This window comes from Zingiber officinale, chromosome 8B, assembly GCF_018446385.1.
Source record: "Zingiber officinale cultivar Zhangliang chromosome 8B, Zo_v1.1, whole genome shotgun sequence".
Taxonomy (NCBI): Eukaryota; Viridiplantae; Streptophyta; class Magnoliopsida; order Zingiberales; family Zingiberaceae; genus Zingiber; species Zingiber officinale.
In genome coordinates this window covers 28,216,663-28,237,209 of record NC_056001.1, presented here as the reverse complement: position 1 = coordinate 28,237,209, position 20,547 = coordinate 28,216,663, and the positions used below count along the sequence as shown (strand labels likewise).

The 20,547-nt window shown below is 38.5% G+C and overlaps 2 protein-coding genes across 4 annotated transcripts; one reads left to right on the top strand and one right to left on the bottom strand.

Moving 5' to 3' along the window:
* The first annotated feature begins 1,473 nt into the window (after positions 1-1,473).
* On the top strand, positions 1,474-6,479 carry LOC122017452. Of its 2 annotated transcripts, none has more exons than XM_042575073.1 (7): positions 1,474-1,677; positions 2,595-2,767; positions 2,838-2,933; positions 3,003-3,101; positions 4,565-4,628; positions 4,734-5,026; positions 6,190-6,479. In XM_042575073.1, the coding sequence occupies exons 2-6, from the start codon at positions 2,747-2,749 to the stop codon at positions 5,009-5,011; spliced, it is 558 nt and encodes a 185-aa protein (XP_042431007.1). In that variant the 5' UTR covers positions 1,474-1,677; positions 2,595-2,746; the 3' UTR covers positions 5,012-5,026; positions 6,190-6,479. The 2 variants fall into 2 exon arrangements, with proteins under 2 accessions (XP_042431007.1, XP_042431006.1); XM_042575072.1 differs by having other exon boundaries at positions 1,475-1,677; positions 6,040-6,479.
* Positions 6,480-6,807: 328 nt separating this feature from the next.
* LOC122017514 (probable serine/threonine-protein kinase nek3) lies at positions 6,808-11,955 on the bottom strand. 2 transcript variants are annotated; one of them, XM_042575150.1, is made up of 6 exons: positions 11,735-11,955; positions 11,388-11,629; positions 11,195-11,306; positions 9,832-9,946; positions 7,361-8,644; positions 6,809-7,254 (listed from the first exon to the last, which is right to left on the bottom strand). In XM_042575150.1, the coding sequence occupies exons 2-6, from the start codon at positions 11,542-11,544 to the stop codon at positions 7,000-7,002; spliced, it is 1,923 nt and encodes a 640-aa protein (XP_042431084.1). In that variant the 5' UTR covers positions 11,545-11,629; positions 11,735-11,955; the 3' UTR covers positions 6,809-6,999. The 2 variants fall into 2 exon arrangements, with proteins under 2 accessions (XP_042431085.1, XP_042431084.1); XM_042575151.1 differs by having other exon boundaries at positions 6,808-7,254; positions 11,388-11,933.
* Between the last annotated feature and the right edge of the window lie 8,592 nt (positions 11,956-20,547).

Sequence of the window (20,547 nt, the reverse complement as noted above, 5' to 3'; positions counted from 1 at the left end):
TAGTTTTTTTTTTTCTAAATCGAAATAAGCATGAGAATCATAATTTTACTATTTTGTTAAAAAAAATTTCCATCCTTTACTAACTAACTTTGGTGAAGCCTAAAATATATTTACGTTAATGTCCTTTTTTATATTTACAATAAAAATAATTCCAAGATTTATTAGTAATTCCACAAGCGAAACAATCAGTGATCTAGAGTTCAAGACTCAACTACAGCGTATTATTATGAAATTTTCTCATCATTAATTTTATCTGGTTGTTTTATATAAAAAAATATAATTCTTTTTAGGCCGACAATGTTAAAAAATATATTTTTCTTAATTTTTTTTACTAAGACAAGTATAATATTAAAATAAAATAATTTTTTGACAAGTATAATATTAAATTAAAATAATTTTTTGCATAGGGAAGCCCGTTACTGGGATTCTCTAGCGTCACTATTGTATGGGTCTGACGAATCTTACTCAAATAATTAATTCTTGATTTATAAGGGTGACACTAGAAAATCTAACCAATTCAGATTTTCAAATACCCAAATAATTTATATATTATTATATTACACATGCAATGCGTGTGCACGATCACACTAGTATTATAAATAAAAATATGTATAAGTATAGATATCATTCCTAAAATTAATATTTGGTTAATTGAATATTTTTTACCGAAATAAATTTAATTTTTTTTATCTTTAGAATAAAAATAAGAAAAAAATAAATGTGAGAAAAAAAATTGAAGGTGAGAAAATGATTAAAGAGAAAGTTTGATGGGAGAGAAAATGAGAAAAGATGGTGTGATGAGAGAGAACATAATGAGAGAGGATGACGAAAGAGATAATATGATGAGATACAAAGTGTGATGAGAGATAATGAAGAGAAATAGTATGATGAGTGAAAATGAAGAGAGAGTGTTTGATGGGAGAAATTAAGGAGACGAAGTGTGATAAGAAAAAATGAGGAAAGGAAAGATAATATGATGAGAGAGAAAGTATAATGAGAAAAGATGAGGAGAGAGAAAGTATGATAAATAAATAGGGAGGACAGTATATGATGACAAAGAAAGTATGATAAGAGAGAGAAAGTGATGATAGAATGAGAAAAGAGTAAGTGTGATGAGAAAGAATAAAAAAGAGAAAGTGATATAAAAGAAAAATTGAACAAATATATTAAAATTATTTTTATCCAAAACTTAATTCTCATTTTCATTTCCATTTCCATTTCCATTTCCATTTCCATCAAAACTTAAAAGAGAAGATAAGTTTCCTCGATATCCAAATTTAAAATTCATTCTAAAATTTTAATTTAATTTTCATCAACTAAATATAAATTTTAAGAATGAATCCCTTCCTCATTCCTAAACCACTAAACACAACGCCCACCTAAATGCATTTTAATAGCTACCGTCGATCACCCGTCTAGTTCAGATCCAACGGGAGAGCCTTCACGGCTTCGTGGTAATTATAGTTCAGCTCTATGTCAGGGCACGCAGCTGATCCCCCTGTCTGCTTCCCTTTCTTCGCCGCCGCCGATCACTCGCATTTGTCGTCTCGTTCCCGAGCTCTTCCTTGGCTTCGCCATCTTCGCGTCCTTGCCGTATCTCGATGCTATCGGCAATAGAATCTCTCTTCCTTTCTCCGCGAGCCACCACCTGAGTTCGTCTCCTCCCTTCTCCGACAGGTTGTAAGACTTTAAATCGCCTCCTTTATTCTTATTTGCTGCTCCTTTCCGGCTAGTAGCCATTTCTGGGCTCAGTTCTATCCCAGCGTGGCTTATTTTAGGTAAAAATCGTTGAATGTTTTTATCTCATTCGGCGTCTCAACTTAGTTGAGGTATCTGTGCGTATAGCCGCAGAATGGCATGAAAGTGAACAGTATTTTCCCAATAAAAAATGTAATTTGAACTTGACAAGAACATGTAACAGGGAGTTGTTAGTCGTTTGTTTTTCATTTTTTTTTGGTACACAAACAACTTGTGCTAAACAATGAAAGAAAAAGTTAACTGTCTTTTTTTTTTTTTTTTCAAATTTCTGCTGTTATACTTTTTTCCTGTCATAAACCATAATTGATCAAGTAATTGGTTTTACCTTCAACTGACATTTAATTCTTCAACTGTTCAAGGAGCTTTATTGTTCAGATTGCAAGATATGGTATATTGTTGCACTACTGTTCTATGACCAAAGTTTGAAAAATTCAATGAGTTGGCATAATGCTATATATCTCTTTAAATTATTTCTAATCATTACAAAAAATGTTTTAAGTAACTCTTTATGAATATGTCTTGTCAAATATTATGAGCATGTGGAGGTGAGTATTGTATGCACTATAGACCTGCAATTTGTGTACGAAATTTAAATCATGAGGATTGCGAGGTGAAGACTGACATGCTTTGTTGGTCTGCACTTTGTGCATGTGATACAGATCATGAGCATGGTACGGAGAATATTGACATGCTTTGCTTTCCTTATTGAATGAAATGCATATCATGAGTTTATTGAGACTAATATTTTTGCAGCTTGCAAGTGTGAAAACCTGTTTTGATTTCCCTGTCTCGTCATGGAGAGCTGTGGAACCCAATCTTACTTCTTAGTTTTGCAGGTTGAGTTGGTAAATCACTGAGCTCATTGTTTTGAGGAGGCTGGCAGCACCACATTCCTTTTTCACTGCCAAGAGAAGAAGAGGCAAAAAGGTTGTGGTAGGAGGTGGTAATTGAGAACTGTTGTCTTTGTTCCGTGGTACTTAAGTGGCACATGGCTCCAAGAAGGAAGAAGGTAGGCAACAAAACATATTGGACATCATTTAGCTTTTCAGCAAAATTGCTTTGGCATTTGAATGATACAGGTGGGGATGAAGAGGATAGATGCTGCCATTGATGCATTGCTCCCTTGCGGTTTCACGAAGGAAACCATTGTTGCTACTGTCAACAAACTTCTGAAAGTAAGATGCCTTCTTTGTTGATTTCAGTCTTTAAAGTGCCTTACAAACTCAAGTTATGAAATCTGGTAGGTTTATGATGATGATGCTGCATGGCATGTTATTGAAGAAGATTCTTATAAGCTTGTCCTTGAAACCATATTGGATGATCAAGAACAAGATGCTAGGCAGGTACACCATCTGAGTCTGCAAGTTTTCCGGTTTTCTTGGTTGTTGATATCACTCTATGGTGGAAGAGGCAGTTAGACTTTCCACTTTGTGATGATAATTCTGGAGGCTATTACTCTTTAAGACCTGTGTCGTGTGGATAAGAGAACCATGCCATAATTAGTTATCCTGAAACATGTAGCTGAGAATTCTTATATTCCAAATTATGTGGCAACTTACTCACTCTTCAAGTCATAGGCTCGTCGAGGATATTTAATTTTAGTCATGTACCTATGGTTTTGTACCCTCCATTTGGTTTTACTTGCTTCCAACTATGGTTAATTGTCGCCCGTGAGTTAGAAATTAGGTCTCTATGAGAAATTAGGTACCCTCCATTTGTACCTATGTAGACTCAAGTGAGGGTTCCCTCATTAATGGTTGCCAGCTAGCTATGTTGAGCTTCTGTAGGTCTTGCCTTTCATGATTATATTGCCCGAGCATGTGACATGACCGTAGCATCTACAAATGGAACTATTGCTGGATGTTTGGTTCCTTATGTCTCCTTGGGACCAAGAATCCATAGGACCTTCTTTCTTATTCCTAAAAAAAAGCAATCTGTTTTGTTGTGGAATGTTTAAATGATAATACCCAACTTGAATTTAATGAAGCATTCTCATCTAGATGATTTTAGTTCTCTACCTCCTGAATCAATTTAACTATAGATGGAAGATAGAAACTCAATGATCAGGTGGTTTTACTTTAATCTCCCTTAAATAAAGGATACATATATTTCCATGATTCAAATCTCATTCTGAATCCCGTAAACTCGAATTTATACTAGCAAACTGTTGGTCAGTTCATCTTTAACTATAGGAATGTAAGTTTATTTGAATTTGTGAAATGATATGTTTATGTTCTTGTGTTTTTTTTACCCACATCAAATTGCCCATAGAAAGTAGGTCTGGGCTCCAATTTCAGAAAAGTCTTTTCTTAACAAAAACTCTGGAGAACTCTTCTAGGGATGACACTTCATCACCTTGTAAGACACAGATTCAGCTAAAAAGTAGGACACTAGTGCCTTTTTAATCTACTAAAGAAAGAAAACATACGATCATCTGACATCATGGATGGGGCTGATATATTGTAACAATTAATATGCTGATGGTTATTTCAAGATCTCTACTAAACAACTCTTTCTTTAGTATATACATTTCATATTTGCTAACATTTATTCAGTTGTATCTCTTAGCGAGTAACATGTCACTTGATTCTGGTTAGTATTTCGAAATCTCAACTAAAGTTTCTAAACAACTCTATTCAATTTACTTTTGACGTATTACTCAATGCTATCCAGATTCCGATTGGTTCCTTCTCAAGCAGATGCCTTATTCATGGACTTTATGTTACTCTAAATGATAACTTTGGTAGTTTCATGTGCACACAATTCTCAGTCTGTTCTTATATATCTGCCTTTTCAAATTCTTTAGGCGGAAAAAGCAAAAGAAGGCACCAGAACTTTAGACACTTCTAGCAAACAAATTGTGAAGACTGGTGAGATAGGCATTGTATCTCTTATTTAGATGTTTTCTGAGCTCCCATCTCTTCGTCTTTTGTTGTCGTCATCATCATCATTATGATACAAGTTTTGCACTTTAGAGCAATCTGTAGATTGGAAAGACATCTCATGCACAGACATGAACCATAATTTGGTGACCTACCACGTCGGTCTAGGTCAGTCAACTACTGCGGCAGTTCAGCTAAGTCAACCAAATCAAATTGCAGAACCACAACAGAAAAGGCGCCCCTGTTATGGGTGGATAAGTGAAAGTGAGGATGAAGATGAACAACGTGAGGAGCAAGATATCAAAGTTCAACCCTTCCGGCGTGTTAGGAAGAGGCCCAGTGGATGGGACTTGAAACCATCTGATATGTGACGCACAATTGCAAAGGTCTCTCTCTCTCTCTCTCTCTCTCTCTCTCCCTATAATTTTTCACCAATATAGTGTTTGTCTTAAAAATTCTTGTGCTTCAAATCGCTGCTTTAATTGTTTGATCTCGGCTCTTTCGTGTCGTAAATTAGTGATTTACGTTTGACAAACTGCAGATTTCATCATATTATGTTCCGATAGACAAGCAATTTTTTCTCCATTTACTTTGTGCCCTTTAGAAAATAAATAGCTAAGATATGATTGCAAACATAAGCATGCTATTGAAGAACATATCTATTAAAGGGTCTACAAGTCAAGTACCATACATGAAAAGTTTCAATTTCTAGATATATTGGGCAAAAATCAAAAGAGAGTCCCTTTTTATTGGGATTGTCAAAAGGGCATGCCTTTTTCATTTATTATCAAAACAACACTTCATCTCGCCACTCTATTTTTGTTCGTGAAATTATTCTTTTTTATTTTACATTGTTGTAACTGCTATGGGATCGTAGCGGCTACACAATTACAACACTTATGATTTCGTAACTACTATAACTACACATTTGTAGTAGCTAACTGCTACAACATAATGTTGATCAAAGATGAATTATCTATGTCATAGTTATAATTTATAGTTGTTACAAATATAATATTGACTAGTATTGATCAAAGATGAAGTATACGTATCTATATTATAGTAGTTATGGACTGTGGTCGCTATAGCTTAGTGTTACTAGTATTGATCAGAATTTAAAGTGTTCTTGTTGTAGTAGTTAAGAATTATAGTTGTTACAAAAACAATAAAAATGGGGTTAAAGTGGGACTTAGTTGTTTTGATAGTAAATAAAATGGATGCGATTCCAATAAAAGGGTGCTCTTTTCAAAATTATTTTGGACAAAAAAATTGTTTGAGAGGTAAAATCTAAATTATGTTTTTTTTTTGAAATATAGACCTCCTTGGTATTTATGAACAAAATGTGCCTTATTTGTTCTCTCTCCCATTTAATCTAATCTGCTAATGACTTTTCAACTAGGTTACTTGTAGTACGAGAGTGGTGGAACCACTCGGGGCAAATGATTAGTTTGACGAGTGTCAACTTGCTCAGTTATATCGCACTTTTGCTCAACACTTTTGCAAAATGTTGCATCTTGAGTCTTGTCTCTAATCTTGCAATTTGGGCCAGAGTGGTGCGGCAAGCTTTCTTCGGAGGTTAGTACTAGTTTTGTTGGTGGTTGTATAGTTAACTTTCCTGCTCTTCATGGCGCTTTGCTCCAGCAACTATTCTACACAATGAAGGCTGGCATTGTTGAGAGTTGCGGTGTCTAACTCCTTAGCTTACTTGAGGTTGCACACGGTAGAATTTACTCAATCATTTATCGATGAGTGATCATTGTACGGGATGTTTACACGGGTTGATGATATATGATCATATTGTTTATAGTTATTTTGGGTTTAAACATTTCTGTTGGTTCTTGTGTCTATTGTAAATTTTCATATTCGAAGAATGCATCTGGATTCATAGGCAGATGATTAAAAAAAAAAAAAACAAACGCTCAACAAAAATTCCAACTTTATTGATAAAACAGATAATTAAAAATCAATTATTTTTATAAATTTGTTTTTTGATAAGCCTTTATAAGAATGGTCATATGAGTTTTATAAGTGTTTTTTATAAAAACAATTAATTTATCAGAAAGTCTGGATCTTACAAAAAACAGGAAAATTACTTTTTATTATTTTATTTCAAATTTTACTAATTTTATAAATTTAAATAACAAGGAGGGAAAAACAGTGTTACAGCAAATGAGGGGATTTTTTTTCTTTCAAAAGGCAGTGAGTGATTAGAGTAAATCTGAGGTTTGATGTAATGAGCAATCTGAAGAATATATCGACTATGAGGTACAGAGCTTTAGCCACATGACAATTCGTAAACGAAACATGATCGATCAGTCTAGATAGCGAACTGTTAGTTGCTAGTGAGCGTTCCATATAGTCATCTGGTTGTGGGTGCGGCAGGAGAGCATCTGAGACTTTTCTCACTAGCAAGTTCGTCTTCAATTTCAGAGTCATCGATAGGGAACATGTTGTTGATGCTCAGTTCCGAACTGGCTGGGCTGCTTGTGCCAAGAGAATCTGAAATGCTGCCGACTCTGCCTCTTGACGATCCTGACCTCACACTACAAACAGATGACGCTGGAATTTTCGCCATCAATGGTCCGTAACAGTTGGGGATATTTCTTGGTATATCCTGCATATTTGCAAAGTTCTTCCATCAGAATTCATATTCGAACTTAACCTTAAGATTTAGATGAATAACAATCTCGGAGAGGTAAAGTGTGAGTTGAGAATGATACCGTATGCCTCAATGCCACATCCAATGATTTTTTTGATAGTGCCCTCTCGAAGCCGGCATTAAGCTTTCCGGGAAGGTCATTGTGGGTTGGTTGTTGGTTATCTCGTTTAGCCGGTACAAATCTTCTTGTATTGACTATATGTTCGACCGTCTCGTTTCCCCTTACGACAAGGTTCACATTGCTACCACTACCTGTTTGTTGTGTGCTTGGTGGTGGAACAGAACTACCTTTAAGAACATTACCAGCGGCAGTCCTCCCTCTTGGCAGAGAACAAGATTGTCGCCTTGGCCCAGCGTTGGTTGCAAGTTCGACAGAAGATGAACGACTGCTTGGCATTCCTGGTCTGCCACGAGAAGCCACGGAGGATCTTTCAGAAATAGATGTCTTTAAGTTGGCAGGAGCATTAAGAGAAAAACCAGGGATCTCTGAGGGTTTCAATGGATTAGGCTTTATGATCGGAGAGCTTCGGGCTGATGATGCAGAACTTTTTGATACTGTGGATGATGAGCTTTTGGGTGTTGCTGGTACTGGACTTTTTGGTATCATTGGATTGGGTCTTATGACAGTAGATGATTGTCTTATTGGTATAGAGCTGACATGAGCAGTTGATGCAGTAGAAGGTCGCCTAGTCGGGGTGGCAGGCCTTGATGCAGGCTTGTTTATTGCAGGTGCCGATGACCTAGATGCATGTATAGAAGATCTCACAGGTGTCAAGGGTCTTGGCAGAACGGCAGGAGTCAACGATGCCCTAGATGTTGGTGTAGAGGATCTTGTGGGTGTTGCCGATCGTGGAGGAGCCAATGATGGTCTAGATGTTGATGTAGACGATCTTGTGGGTGTTGCCAATCGTGGAGGAGCCAATGATGGTCTAGATGAGGGTGTAGAGGATCTTGTGGGTGTTGCCGATCGTGGAGGAGCCAATGATGGTCTAGATGTGGGTGTAGAGGATCTTGTGGGTGTTGCTGATCGTGGAGGAGCCAATGATGGTCTAGATGTTGGTGTAGAGGATCTTGTGGGTGTTGCCGATTGTGGAGGAGCCAATGATGGAGGAGATAATGTCTTCAGAGGTAATGTAGATCGTAATGTGGGAGTGGAAGATCTTGTAGGTTTTGTAGAGGCGGATATGGTAGAATGCCCATTTGGAGTTGCAGGCCTTGATGCACTACGAGTAGGGCCGCCGGAGGATGATGGCCTACTAGTTCCCGGAATGGAAGAGTTGATGCCCGATGACAATGTTGGTTGCCTCAAAGATGTGTTCTTGGACAAATCACGAGCATTTGATAGCTAAAACACACCATGAATACACTGAAAGTTAACATCAAAATTAGGAAACAAAAGCATTCAGCAATACCTAAATGGTTGGACACAATATCTCAGTTAAAGTCATATAGGTTAGACAATAATTCTTGCAAATCAAACGAGTCGCATCCCACAACTCCTAGAAGGCCATTAGTGCTGAGAAGCATGATAAATGATAGAGTATTTGTTGGATCTATAGTTTGTTAATTTCGGTTTGCAGTCCAGGATGTTAATTTATAGCTCTTTTGTAGTGAGAGTTCTACAATGACAACTACTACAACAACAAGAGGCAAGTCCCAACTAAACTTTATACCGTAGTAATACCCGTAACAACTCAATTACCATACGAGAATACCTAGTTTCTAACAGGATTCTCCAAAGAACGATCTATGTTTTAGTTATGTAAAGCTAAGGATTATTCTAACAGAAAGGTGTCCTTTTAAACATTAGTTGTGCAAATGTCTCCAGACTTGTGAATTGTTTTATGATCATGAAACAATCGAAACTAGTATGAAGCCCTTAAGACAGTCTCATTTCTGTTTATCCTGGTCCTGGATTAGGCACTACCACCTCAGCTACAGAACTTGAGCTGCCAAAAATAGCACAACTCCAAAGCTTAACAATCGTATGAAGACACAATTTGCCACTAAATTGGATAATATGTTTGCGTGGGTCACTAGCAAAACCCCCTAACAGTAAACATGAACAAGGACGTGCATCACTTACTTGATGCAGGCTGTAATGCAACTCATGTCATCCTTCTGACACCACACCTATGACTAACTAATGAAGCAAAAACAAACAACGGACAGTTATCACTGCAAAATAAGTCATCCTAGCTTTTTCTTCTATACATAGTGACAACAAAGAAGGGGAACCTTAGGGCAATGGTAAAGTTACTGCCGTATGACTTTGTGTTCTAGTTGTGGAAACAATCTCTTGCAATCCAAGGTAAGACTGCATATACTAGACCTAATGTGATCCAACCCTTCCCTAAGATCTCGCATTGACGGAAGCTTCATGCACCGAGCTGCCCATCAAGGAAGTACATAGTGACACTAGAATATGCATCAGAGAATACATGGTTATTTATGGCTTTAGATCCAAGATGACATAACCCTGCAATTTGCCATGTGTATATATATTTAAGCATGTGATTAACTAGTGCTCACCTTAAACTCAAGCGTCTTTGGTGGAGCTTTAGGAGTATCATTCCTAAAAACAAGAGATCTTCTTGATTCAGTATCCAAAGATGGAAAAAGTGGAGTAGTTGGAGGTGTTAGAAGCCTGGAAAAAGGAAAATTTTGGAATCATAAAGATAACTATATGAAAGCATGCGATCATTCTTATAGAATTTGCATTAAGGGAATTACTAATAGAATAATCGAACAATATAAGAATTGATCAAGAAATTGAAGCAAATGAAATTTATTTAGCATAGGACACTTTTCAACTTTTACTATCACAAGAGATAAAGCTCTTATTAATATAATCTGGTGGAAGTCTCTCCTGCTTCATTTCCCAAAAAGGAAAACAAAATATAATAGAAAGCATGAGATGAATAAACTCTTATCTGCCTTCAAGAATTTTAATCTGTAACCTTTACAAATTCTGATCCATGATAAATTCAATAATTTTTTTCCATCACCAATATGTATAATAAATTCATGCTGCTATGGCTGCTACAAGAAGTAAAAGTAAAGTTAGAACGGAAGGTGTCCAATCTATCAGATTTTTTCTTCAATGTTCAACAATTATGTCATGTTAGAATATAAATGGAAAAACCACTATTTATTCATGGGTAATTTTTAAAAAAAATGCCCCAAGGTTCCATTAATGCCAAAATGCCTGTCAAGACTTCCAAATGTCTCTTCTCCATTAACAAGAGAGTGATTAGGTGGCAATTTAGAAAGGAAAAATAGACTTCTTACTCTTACATAGGGAGCATGTAGTAGCAAAATGGAAACCTTAGCGTGTTTTGACATTAATGAATCCTTAGTGAACATTTTGAAAAAGTTGTTAAACATTGGAGAGCATTTTAAAAAAGAGCCTCTAATTATTAGTGTAAAGTTCATTTGTAGACTTGTAATAATAATGATATAGGAGACATGATCCTAACTCCAAGAGTTTGCATCATACTAAGACTTTCTACAATTCTAAATATTGATAGCAAAAGTATACATAGACCTAAAGTGAAAGACAAAGCAATTTGCAGTTGCGTATGAATTTGACTTTTGGGCAATCCAATAAATGAAATATCATGGAACTATAAACTATGTAGCAAATGAATGTAATGATTTGAAGGGGTAAAAGAAAGAATTTTCATGGCTGGAAGAATACAATTGACAGCAAGAAGCACCAAGAAACAACACAATAAACAAGAAGAGAAAGAATAATTGGGTGGTGAAAATGCATCAATGGAGCACAATAGATGGGAAGCAAAACTGTTACATAGAAGGAATCGATGCATCAAGGAATGAAGCAACAGATAGTACGTCAAAGGCATAACGAGAAAGAAGTGTGTTGATGAGTTACCAGTCATAGTCATTCTTTTCACTGTCGGAATTCAGGAAGTCATCGACACAAGATTTTCGCAAAGGTGACAAAGAGGCGATTCTGAATAAAGGAGCAATCCCGGGCTTTGACCCTGCGATGATGCACAAGCATCTAAAGCAATCGCATCAAGATGTAGATAGAAAGAGCGAACGAGAGGTGGAGAGAGGATCACCTGATGGGGGGTCGAGTTCTTCGGAGTTATGCAGTAGAAGATCGTTCCGCTCCTTCACCAACCTCCGCATCTCGAGAAAGAGGGCAAGCTCCTCATCCGCCGATTTAGTCACGGCATCCCGCGACGACGGAGGCGCCAAGCTAGCGCTTCGGTTCATAGTCTCGTCCCGCAAAACCTCACCGCCGGGATATCCCAGCAACCTAATCCTCAATCCGAACCCCCACCTTTCTTCCGAAAAGCAACTGAAACACACAGATCGCGGAAATGGCGCAGAATGCCGAGAGGAAAACAGTGTCAGCGGCTCGACAGAAGAATGCGACAAGAAATGCTGCAGGGCTGACGAAGACCTAGCGCTTCCGGAACAATGAAGACGCCACTTCTCGGCCAGCGAACTCGACGGCGTCGGATCTGCGCAATGGCGACGGAAGCAGGCAGGGAGCACAGCAAGGGGCGGCCGGTGAGCGACCACAACCACCACGAACGCACTTTCTCCGCCTTCGCCCTCTCCCTCCGTAATCGAAGCGCGGAAGACACCAACTGCTACGCTCTCTCACCTCATCTCGTCTCGTGCTCTCACGAGGCAGGTGACCATGTCGTGAAGACGACTCTTTCCAGGCCACGTGGACGGCAGGATCTCTCCCAGCACATCATCACGAGGTCTCGTACTTCCTGCTCTTACTCTCATAGACGCCTTCTGCGCTCTCATCCTTATTAGATCAAGGGGTGGGTCCTGCATTTTCTCTCCAATGGCAAGGCAGGTAGTAAAATCAGAAATTCGGCTCCATTACATGATATTATTCAGTTCGTTATTTCAACAGTAGATCGCACTTCTTGCTCTTCCAGACGTCGACCACGTCTCCACCCGCCTCCTCATTGAAGCCAGAGTCGGTCCTGACTATTAAAATACCCGGGGCGAAATTACTAATTATATTTTAATTTTATCCTTTCATCAACCTAAATAATAATTATTATAATTTATAAAATTTTATTTTTAAAAATAGAATAAAAGAAATTTTTTAGTTGTACAAAGATTTTTTATCTTAAAAACTGTTACTTTATTATTTATGTATAAATTTATGTAATTCTAACATAAAAATAAAAATGAAACATCAATTCCAAAACTATATATATAAATTCTTTTTTCATTCCTATACTATTAAATTATCTAAGAATAACAAATTTATTTGTAATCAATTTTATTCAGAATACAAGAAATGTTTTGAAAGAACAATCACTTAGAATTCTTAAAAAAAAAATACTGACAATAGAGAAATTTTTAATTCAAGAATACAAAAAGATAAGTATAGTAATTTAACATAAAATTTTGACACCAAATTGAAAAATAATAAAGAAGTGTAGCTTAATTAATTTACCTCCATAATCTTTATTTTCAGCATCTGCATAGGAATCTAGAAGAACGAAGAAAACACCAGAAAAACCTATCACAAATATATTCACTTTGAGTTTGAGTATCTTAAACAATATATTCAATAGAGTAGTTAAGAATTAAATCCTTTTATCCTAAATAAGTGAAAACTCGATATAAATGAATTAAATTTTATATATAGAAATCCAAGCAATAACAAAAATTAAAAATGCTATAAATTTTTAAAATTTTAAATTGACTAAGGCATCATGTGGCAATCAAAAACTTTCCATAGAAAATAACCTACTTGATTACTCAGTACATAAAGTAAAACAAATTTCAATTTATAAAAACTTAAACATCATAGAAATAGAACAACACTATTTTTTCTCTTTAAATAAAGAAAAAAAGGAAAGAAAATATTAGTTCCTCATAATTAATACAAACCTTCCAGCTTGTTAGATGTCTCCTTGTCAATTTCACATCCAAATCTAAAGAATCACTCACATAGACGTTGTAAACCTTCTTCTTCGCTTCCTCTTCACTAAATCAAAAGAAAAAATGAAAGTGAATGTAGAGAATATACTTAAATTGTCATGTTTAGAAAATTGACATTTTTTTTATAATGAAACTACCAACTACCTCACAACAATATAAGCATGTTTAGAAATATTACTCCAATTTATGAATATGAGCACTACTCTTATTTTGAAATTTATGAAATTTTACTCCAATATAGGCATATTCTGGACTTGCCTATCACTCCATAATATCTTTTATCAATTAGCACTTTTGAAGCATTTTGCAAAGATAAAGCTAAACATGAATATGATGGCTACGAGACAACACTCAAACATCAAGAAACAAATAATACTCATCCTCACATAACCCAAGTTATCAGTCTAATAAGAAAATTATCAATTTCTACAGAAATAAAACATGATTAGGCTGATTAAGATCTAAAAATGAATGGAGCAGAAATTTCCAATTTATACCGAAATAAAACATGATTAATAAGAAAATGAAATGCACGAGGCAGGGGAGGGCAGAGCTTGAAACTAGTTCAGGAACTATAGAAGACGACAAAGAATATGGAACAACGGAATAGGCAAATGAGCACAAAGCTAGCATCAATCAATGAGGGGTGAGCCGCTCCTCAAAGTGCAAACAACGATACAAAGGCAGGGAGGGGAGAAGTAACCGAAGGGAGCGCAGGGGGTCTCATTTTTCTGTCCAATGCATTATAAAGAAATTTGAATGAATAAAACACACCTTACACCTTTGAGAAGGAAAACAAAACCTAGGGCACCGACACAGTGGGGAAAACAACAATAGAAGAGAGAGCTAGAGACTGCTCGTCTCACCGATGGAGGGTGCCTTTGAGAGAGGCAAATATGTCCCTGGGCCAGGGAGGATTTCGTTGTTTCGGCGACAAGGGAGGGAAGGTGCGGCGGCGATGACGAGGGAGGGAAGGTGTGGCGGCGGCGAGGGAGGGTGCGGTGACAGTGAGTCTGGTTTCAACGACGAAGGAGGGAGCGACGAGGGAAGGTGTGGCGAGGGAGGGTTTGGCGATGGCGAGTAGAATCGCGAGGTCTTGCTTCGGTGAGGAAGAGAAAAGGGCCAATAAAAAAAAACTTATTATATATATATATATATATATATTAGGCCCCATAAAATTTTGGGCCATGGGCAGGGGCCCTGGTAGTCCTGGCCCAGGGTCGGCTCTGATTGGAGCAAGCATAGGGCCGCACGGTTCGAACGACGAGGCAGGTACTAGAATCGAAAGAGGGCCCAAGAAATATGATGTCATTCAGTCAGTTCGTTATTTTGGGTAAATATCGACATTGTACGGTCAAGTCGGTCGACCACTCTCTAAGCTCAAATACAACGGAAAAAAAATCCTACGGAATCGACTTAATCTGATAGTCCCACCGTTCATAGTCGATGATTCTAAGATAATAGTTATGGTTGAAGATGATTATAAATTTATAGTTCGAAATAATTGATTTATAATTTAAATGATTGATTTCTGATTTATGTACCATGTATCATCGTTCAAGATTATTATATTAAAAAATAAAATTTATAAAAAAAAGGATTTATATTTATTTAAGTTATCTACGTATTTAATCCTGTCTGAAAGTTACAGAGATGACACGCTAAGCAGGTGACTGTGCAGTTGACTGAGAGAAGACTTTGAATTAGAGAAAAAACTGATAAGTCGGAGCAAAGAAGGTGCTCCAAGTGTCTCCCTCCTCTCTACACACAAAGAAGAGCAAGCCAACAAATCATTAGAGCGAGAATCAGGGAAAAGGGAAGAACACTAGATGCGTAATCAGGCGTTTGAGCGTGCGAGCATAATGGAGTGTACCTGCTAACGGAGAGGACCCCTTTATATATCACCTCTCATAACCTCCGCAATCATGAAGTGATAGAGAATGTCGAGTGCCAAAAGTTATATAGTCACATTCAAAGAAGGTTACATTGGATGCATATGTTGCAGTAGAAGAATATTCTCTAACGGATGATTATTACTTTATGACAGGTTGTTGCGATTCTTTAACAATATTGTCCCCTAAATATATCCCGGATGGATCTTTAGCTGACCAACCGTATATTATGATGACAGATTGATACATAAGCAAGGTGTTGAGTCCCGTAAGGTCGTTCGACCTCTTGGCCGCTCGGCGATATATTGTGATGCTGGGGATTTGATGTTGAAAAGGGAGCCAAGTCCCATAGGCCCGACCGATTATATTCTTAGCCGATCGTATGCTGGGATACTTACATCTGAATAATAAAAAACTGAGTCTCGAGAAATCCGATCGGTACTTTTATCCGGTCGGATTTGTAATGAGAATTGTTTGGCGTCTGTCTTGCGTACATATAGGATACAAGAATGTCGAGCTGTATAAACCCAACTGGTAAAACGACCAACCGAATATATGAAAGAGAACTAGTTTAGGAGAAGTGAAAGACCCATAGGTTTGACAAGATGTTGGGTTAACTAGCTATATACTGAGAATCATATTGTAGCAGTGGAGAACTGTATCTCATATGCTCGATCGATGTGTTAAGGCCAATCAAATTTGCTCTGTGTATCTTGGCAATGAGTGGAGTGACAAGCTTCCTAAGTCTAACCAGCTTAAGGAACGACTTACCATATGCTGAAAAACTTGTACTATGAGAATGGTAAGCTAGGTTCCCTGAATCCAGCCTAAAGTATGGCCAACCGGCTTTGTGGTAGGCTAACCATCCTTTAAACCGGGTCAGCTATTGGCTAATCGGATATATAGTAGGTGACTTAACACAAGAATCGATCACTAGGTTCCTCTAGTCCGATCGGCTCTTGAGCTGGTCGTCCTCATTTTGAAAGCCTTTAAGCTTGGCGAGGAGCGAAGTCATGTTGAGAGTGACATGCTAGCTGCCACCTCCCCTTGACTTTGACCTCCACCTCGCTTGACTTTAACTACCATGTCATCCTTGGATCCACTCGCAACATCTCGTATCACTAGTCTCCCCTTCAAGTCTAGTCAAAGGAGGCTAGCAGTCGACTGACTAAACCTAAGTCTTATCTTCATTCGATCGCCCAATTTATTGGTTCGATCGGCCGAACTAGCTTCCGCTCACTCATTAATGCAACTGTCTATTTTATCTTCCTTGGAAAACTGCACGTCAAACATTTGATATGCCATGTAATGTACCAATGAGACGCGGGAAGACAATTTTCAGCATAATGATTCAGTTGTCTTGTCTGTCATAAATACTCATTTATGTGTGAGCGATATGTGTCCCACTAACACATTCTTTGAAGCAACAGCTGACTTACACTTTTTCGTACGGGCCAACAACACTCCCTTCTTTGCAATCCAACGGTCAACAGTGTTGATCCCATGTAGCCAACAAGAGGGGTGAATTGCCTGCAGAAATAAAATAACTCCTTTCTCATTCTTTGAACTGTGATTAGTAATCACAATTAATTTAAATAAAAATAAATTGAACAACTAAAAGTAAGAAGAGACGAGGAATTACTTGGTTACAACATAGGTGGTTGTTAATCCAAGACTTTAAAAATGCTCCAGTAGAAAAACTCCTTTATTAAAAGTGGAGTAGCCTCTTACAGATGTTGACAACTAGTTATTAAATTTCTGATTCTAGGGGTCTTTTTATAGTCCCTGAAAAAACCTATCCGCTCGGAGGCACCTCCAAGGAGGTCCAAGGCGTCTCCAAGAAGATCAGTTTTATCTGCTGAAGATAAAGTTTTATCTTCAGCTAACGACTATTGAAGGCATCCTCAAGTGGCTGGAAGGCGCCTTCGCACTATTCATGCGAGATGCCTTCCAAGCCATTGGAGGCACCTTCTATGAAGTAGATTAACCTTCCATATGAAGGCGCGAGAGCGCCTCCAAGCACCTTCCATGAAATAGATCAGTCTTTAAGTTAATATTGTTCGTGTAGGTGATGCTCTGGCTAACCAAAGTTGAGCTCATCCGAACGTAACTCTAACTTTCTCCTCAAGTAGACTTCCTCCTTTGCTTCTTGTCTCTTGAATGTCGCGCACGTCCTTCTCGTCCACCGGTGTACCTTTTGCAACACCTCATCCCTCAGATGCACCGAACCCATCGACTTCATTCCTGTGTCATCCTTCTCACTAGCTAACTTGTGTTCTTAAGCTCCTGCACGCTTATACACAACGCATGAAACACAAACATATGCAACATATGCTAGAGAATATTTAGTTGACCATATCAAAACTACCACGAGATACTTACAATTAGTGAGTAGACTATTTTGATCTAACGATTGAGATTGGGAAATCTCTCATGTCATGCGCTTAAAAACCCTATACGACATAGAAGAAAATTATCTGCGCCGCATCTTCTCTCATCTTCTCTCCCAGCGATTTCTTTCAACAAACATCCCCTTCTTATAATCTGCATAAATAAGTTCTTCTTCTAATTCTTCTTTGTTTTCCCTACATTTCCCCATAACTCAAGAATCCTTTGCTCCTTGTTACACCTTTACTCGCTTAAATTTTGATAACAATGATAGAGAGTTGCTTCATCTCTCTTTTGAAATCTCTAAATACTATTATATTCGTATCCTGACCCCCCAAGTCCGCCCTCATCACCCACCCCCGGGCTTTGTCACTTTCTTTAAAGATTAAATCTTAGCCGGTTTAAGTTTTCTAATCCCCGCCCAAAAAAAAAACAATTCACACTAAACACCTTTTGCACTGTGTGCGGGATGTTTATTTTGTTTCTCTTGTATGACATTTCTCTAACTCTTCATAACTTTCATTATTTTTTATACCCCAATAAATTAAAACCGGGGGTCTTTTTGTTCCAATCTCGTCCCAAGGCAGTGTTCTTTAAGGATCTGCCTTCCTCGAATAAGGGATGAAAGTTCTGTTTCCTTTTCATTCAAATACATGAGTTTGTTTCCTAGTCGACCGAATGATGATCCGACCTTCCCCTATCCCCGACCTTGGAACTTTAAGCATGACCCGACCTTCATTTCCTACTCAAAGAAGCTGGGTGGCCTATAATTTTGGGCTCCCAAGTTGAGCCTACTTTACCTGTTTAGTTTGAGCCCTGTCTGAGCGTCGCTTCCTTGCTCTTTCGGTAAGCCTTAAAAACTTAGTCATTATGTTATCACTAACTAAAGTCCCTTTTGTTTTATGCAGTAGATACTTTTTTTCGAGGCCCTAGTATCTGAGCATATCCAACTGGCAGATTGGTGCATAAGCAAGGTGTTGAGTGTTGGTGCAACATCTCTCAGGTCAAGGTTGACCTGGTTGACCAAGCTTGAGTATTGGTTTGGGTTTCGATGTTTGACAATACAAGGTTGATTGAAGAAGAGTCAAGTAGGTCAAGGATTAACCGGATACTTGACTGGGAAGTCCTAACTGGGATGTTAGGCGAAATGAAAGTCCTGGTGAGTGAAGCCAGGCAGAAGAGAAGAGAAGTCCTGGTGAGTGAAGCCAGGCAGAAGAGAAGTCCTGGTGAGTGAAGCCAGGCATGATGAAGAAAAGTCCAAGTAGGTCAAAGGGATTGACCGGATACTTGGCACAAAGAAAAGTCCAAGTGGGTCAAAGGGATTGACCGGACACTTGGTGAGGTAGTCCTAGCAGGTCAAGGAAGTGACTAGATGCTAGGCATGATGTACCAACAGGGTAAGGTTGACCGAATGTTGGTTTGGGAGGCTTGGGACTTGGTTTTGGGTAAAAACCAAGAGCTGGATCAATCAGTGGATCGATCAGTGGATTGATCAGTGGATCGATCAGTGGATCGATCCAGGCAGTTTCCCAGCGCACAGAAAGCCTCTGGATCGATCAGTGGATCGATCCAAAGGTCCCAATCGATCAGTGGATCGATTGGGACGCTGCTGCTTCGCGCGATAAGCACTGGATCGATCCGTGGATCGATCCAGGCGTTTTTCCAGAGCACAGAGGCGCTCTGGATCGATCCATGGATCGATCCAAAGCCTCCCCGATCGATTGGGAGCATTCCAATCGATCGGGATTCGACCGTTAGCGTCGATTTAAGCCGTAGGTGTTAATTTCCTTCGGTATTGCTTCCACGACAGACCTCAGATCTTCACCAGCGACTCCACAGAGCTCTCCACACCAGTTCTTGAAGTTCTTGGAGGTTCTTCCAAGTCAAGAGGCGGATCTATTGCAAGAGGAAGAAAGCTAGGGTTAGGGTTTCTTGTACTCATTGTAAGCTTTGTGCTTGTATTTTGTATCCTTTCCCCTTCTTCTTGTAGTGTGAACTTGTAGGGCTTCTCCGCCTTCGATAGTTACCGAAAAGGAGGGTTTTATTAGTGGAGGGTGCGTGAGTAGGTGTTGATCCTTGGACTAGTCACCTCTTGTGAGGTGGATACCAAGTAAACCAACCTTGTTAGCGTTGTGTGGTTTGTTTCTTGTATTTCCGCTGCGCATCTTTGAAGAAACAAGCAACAACGAGCACCTAGCACGCGACGAGCTATTCACACCCCCCCTCTAGCTACTTTTCGGTCCCAACATTGAGTCCCGTAAGATTGTTCGACCTCTAGGTCATTCTGCGATATATTGTGATGCTGGGGATTTGATGTTAAATAGGGAGCCAAGTCCCATAGGCTCAGCCGATTATAATCTTGATCGGTCGTATGTTGGGATACTTATCTCTGAATAATGGGGAACTGAGTCCCGAGAGATCTGATCGGCACTTTTGTCCGGTCGGATTTGTAATGAGAATGCCTAACGTCTATCTTGCGTACGTATAGGTTACAAGAATGCCGAGCTAAATAAACCTGATCGACATTATAACCGACCGAATATATGAACGAGGGTTGGTCCAGGAAAAGTGAAAGACCCATAGGTTTGGCCAGATGTTGGTGTTGGTGCAATTTTTTCTGGGTCAAAGTTGACCAGTTTGGTTCAAGCTTGAGTTTTAATGTTTATCAATATATGAAGATTACAGGTACAATTGTCCATTAGGGAGAATATTGGTACAAGTCTCCCCTAGTCAAATGTTAATCAATTTGAAGTGAGAGAGTAGTCAAGTAGGTCAAGATTGACTAGATACTTGATTAGAAAAGTCTTAACTAGAAGTCAGACAATGACAACACCAACAAGATAGTTGGCAGAAGAAGAAAACCAAGTGAGTAAATATTGACAGGACACTTGATGTGAAAAGTTATGGTAAGTAAAGCCGAACAGTTGTGAAAAGTCCTGGTGAGTAAAGTCGAGCAGTGGAGAAGTGTTAGTGAGTAAAGTCAGACAGTTGAGAAAAGTCCTGGTAAGTGAAATCG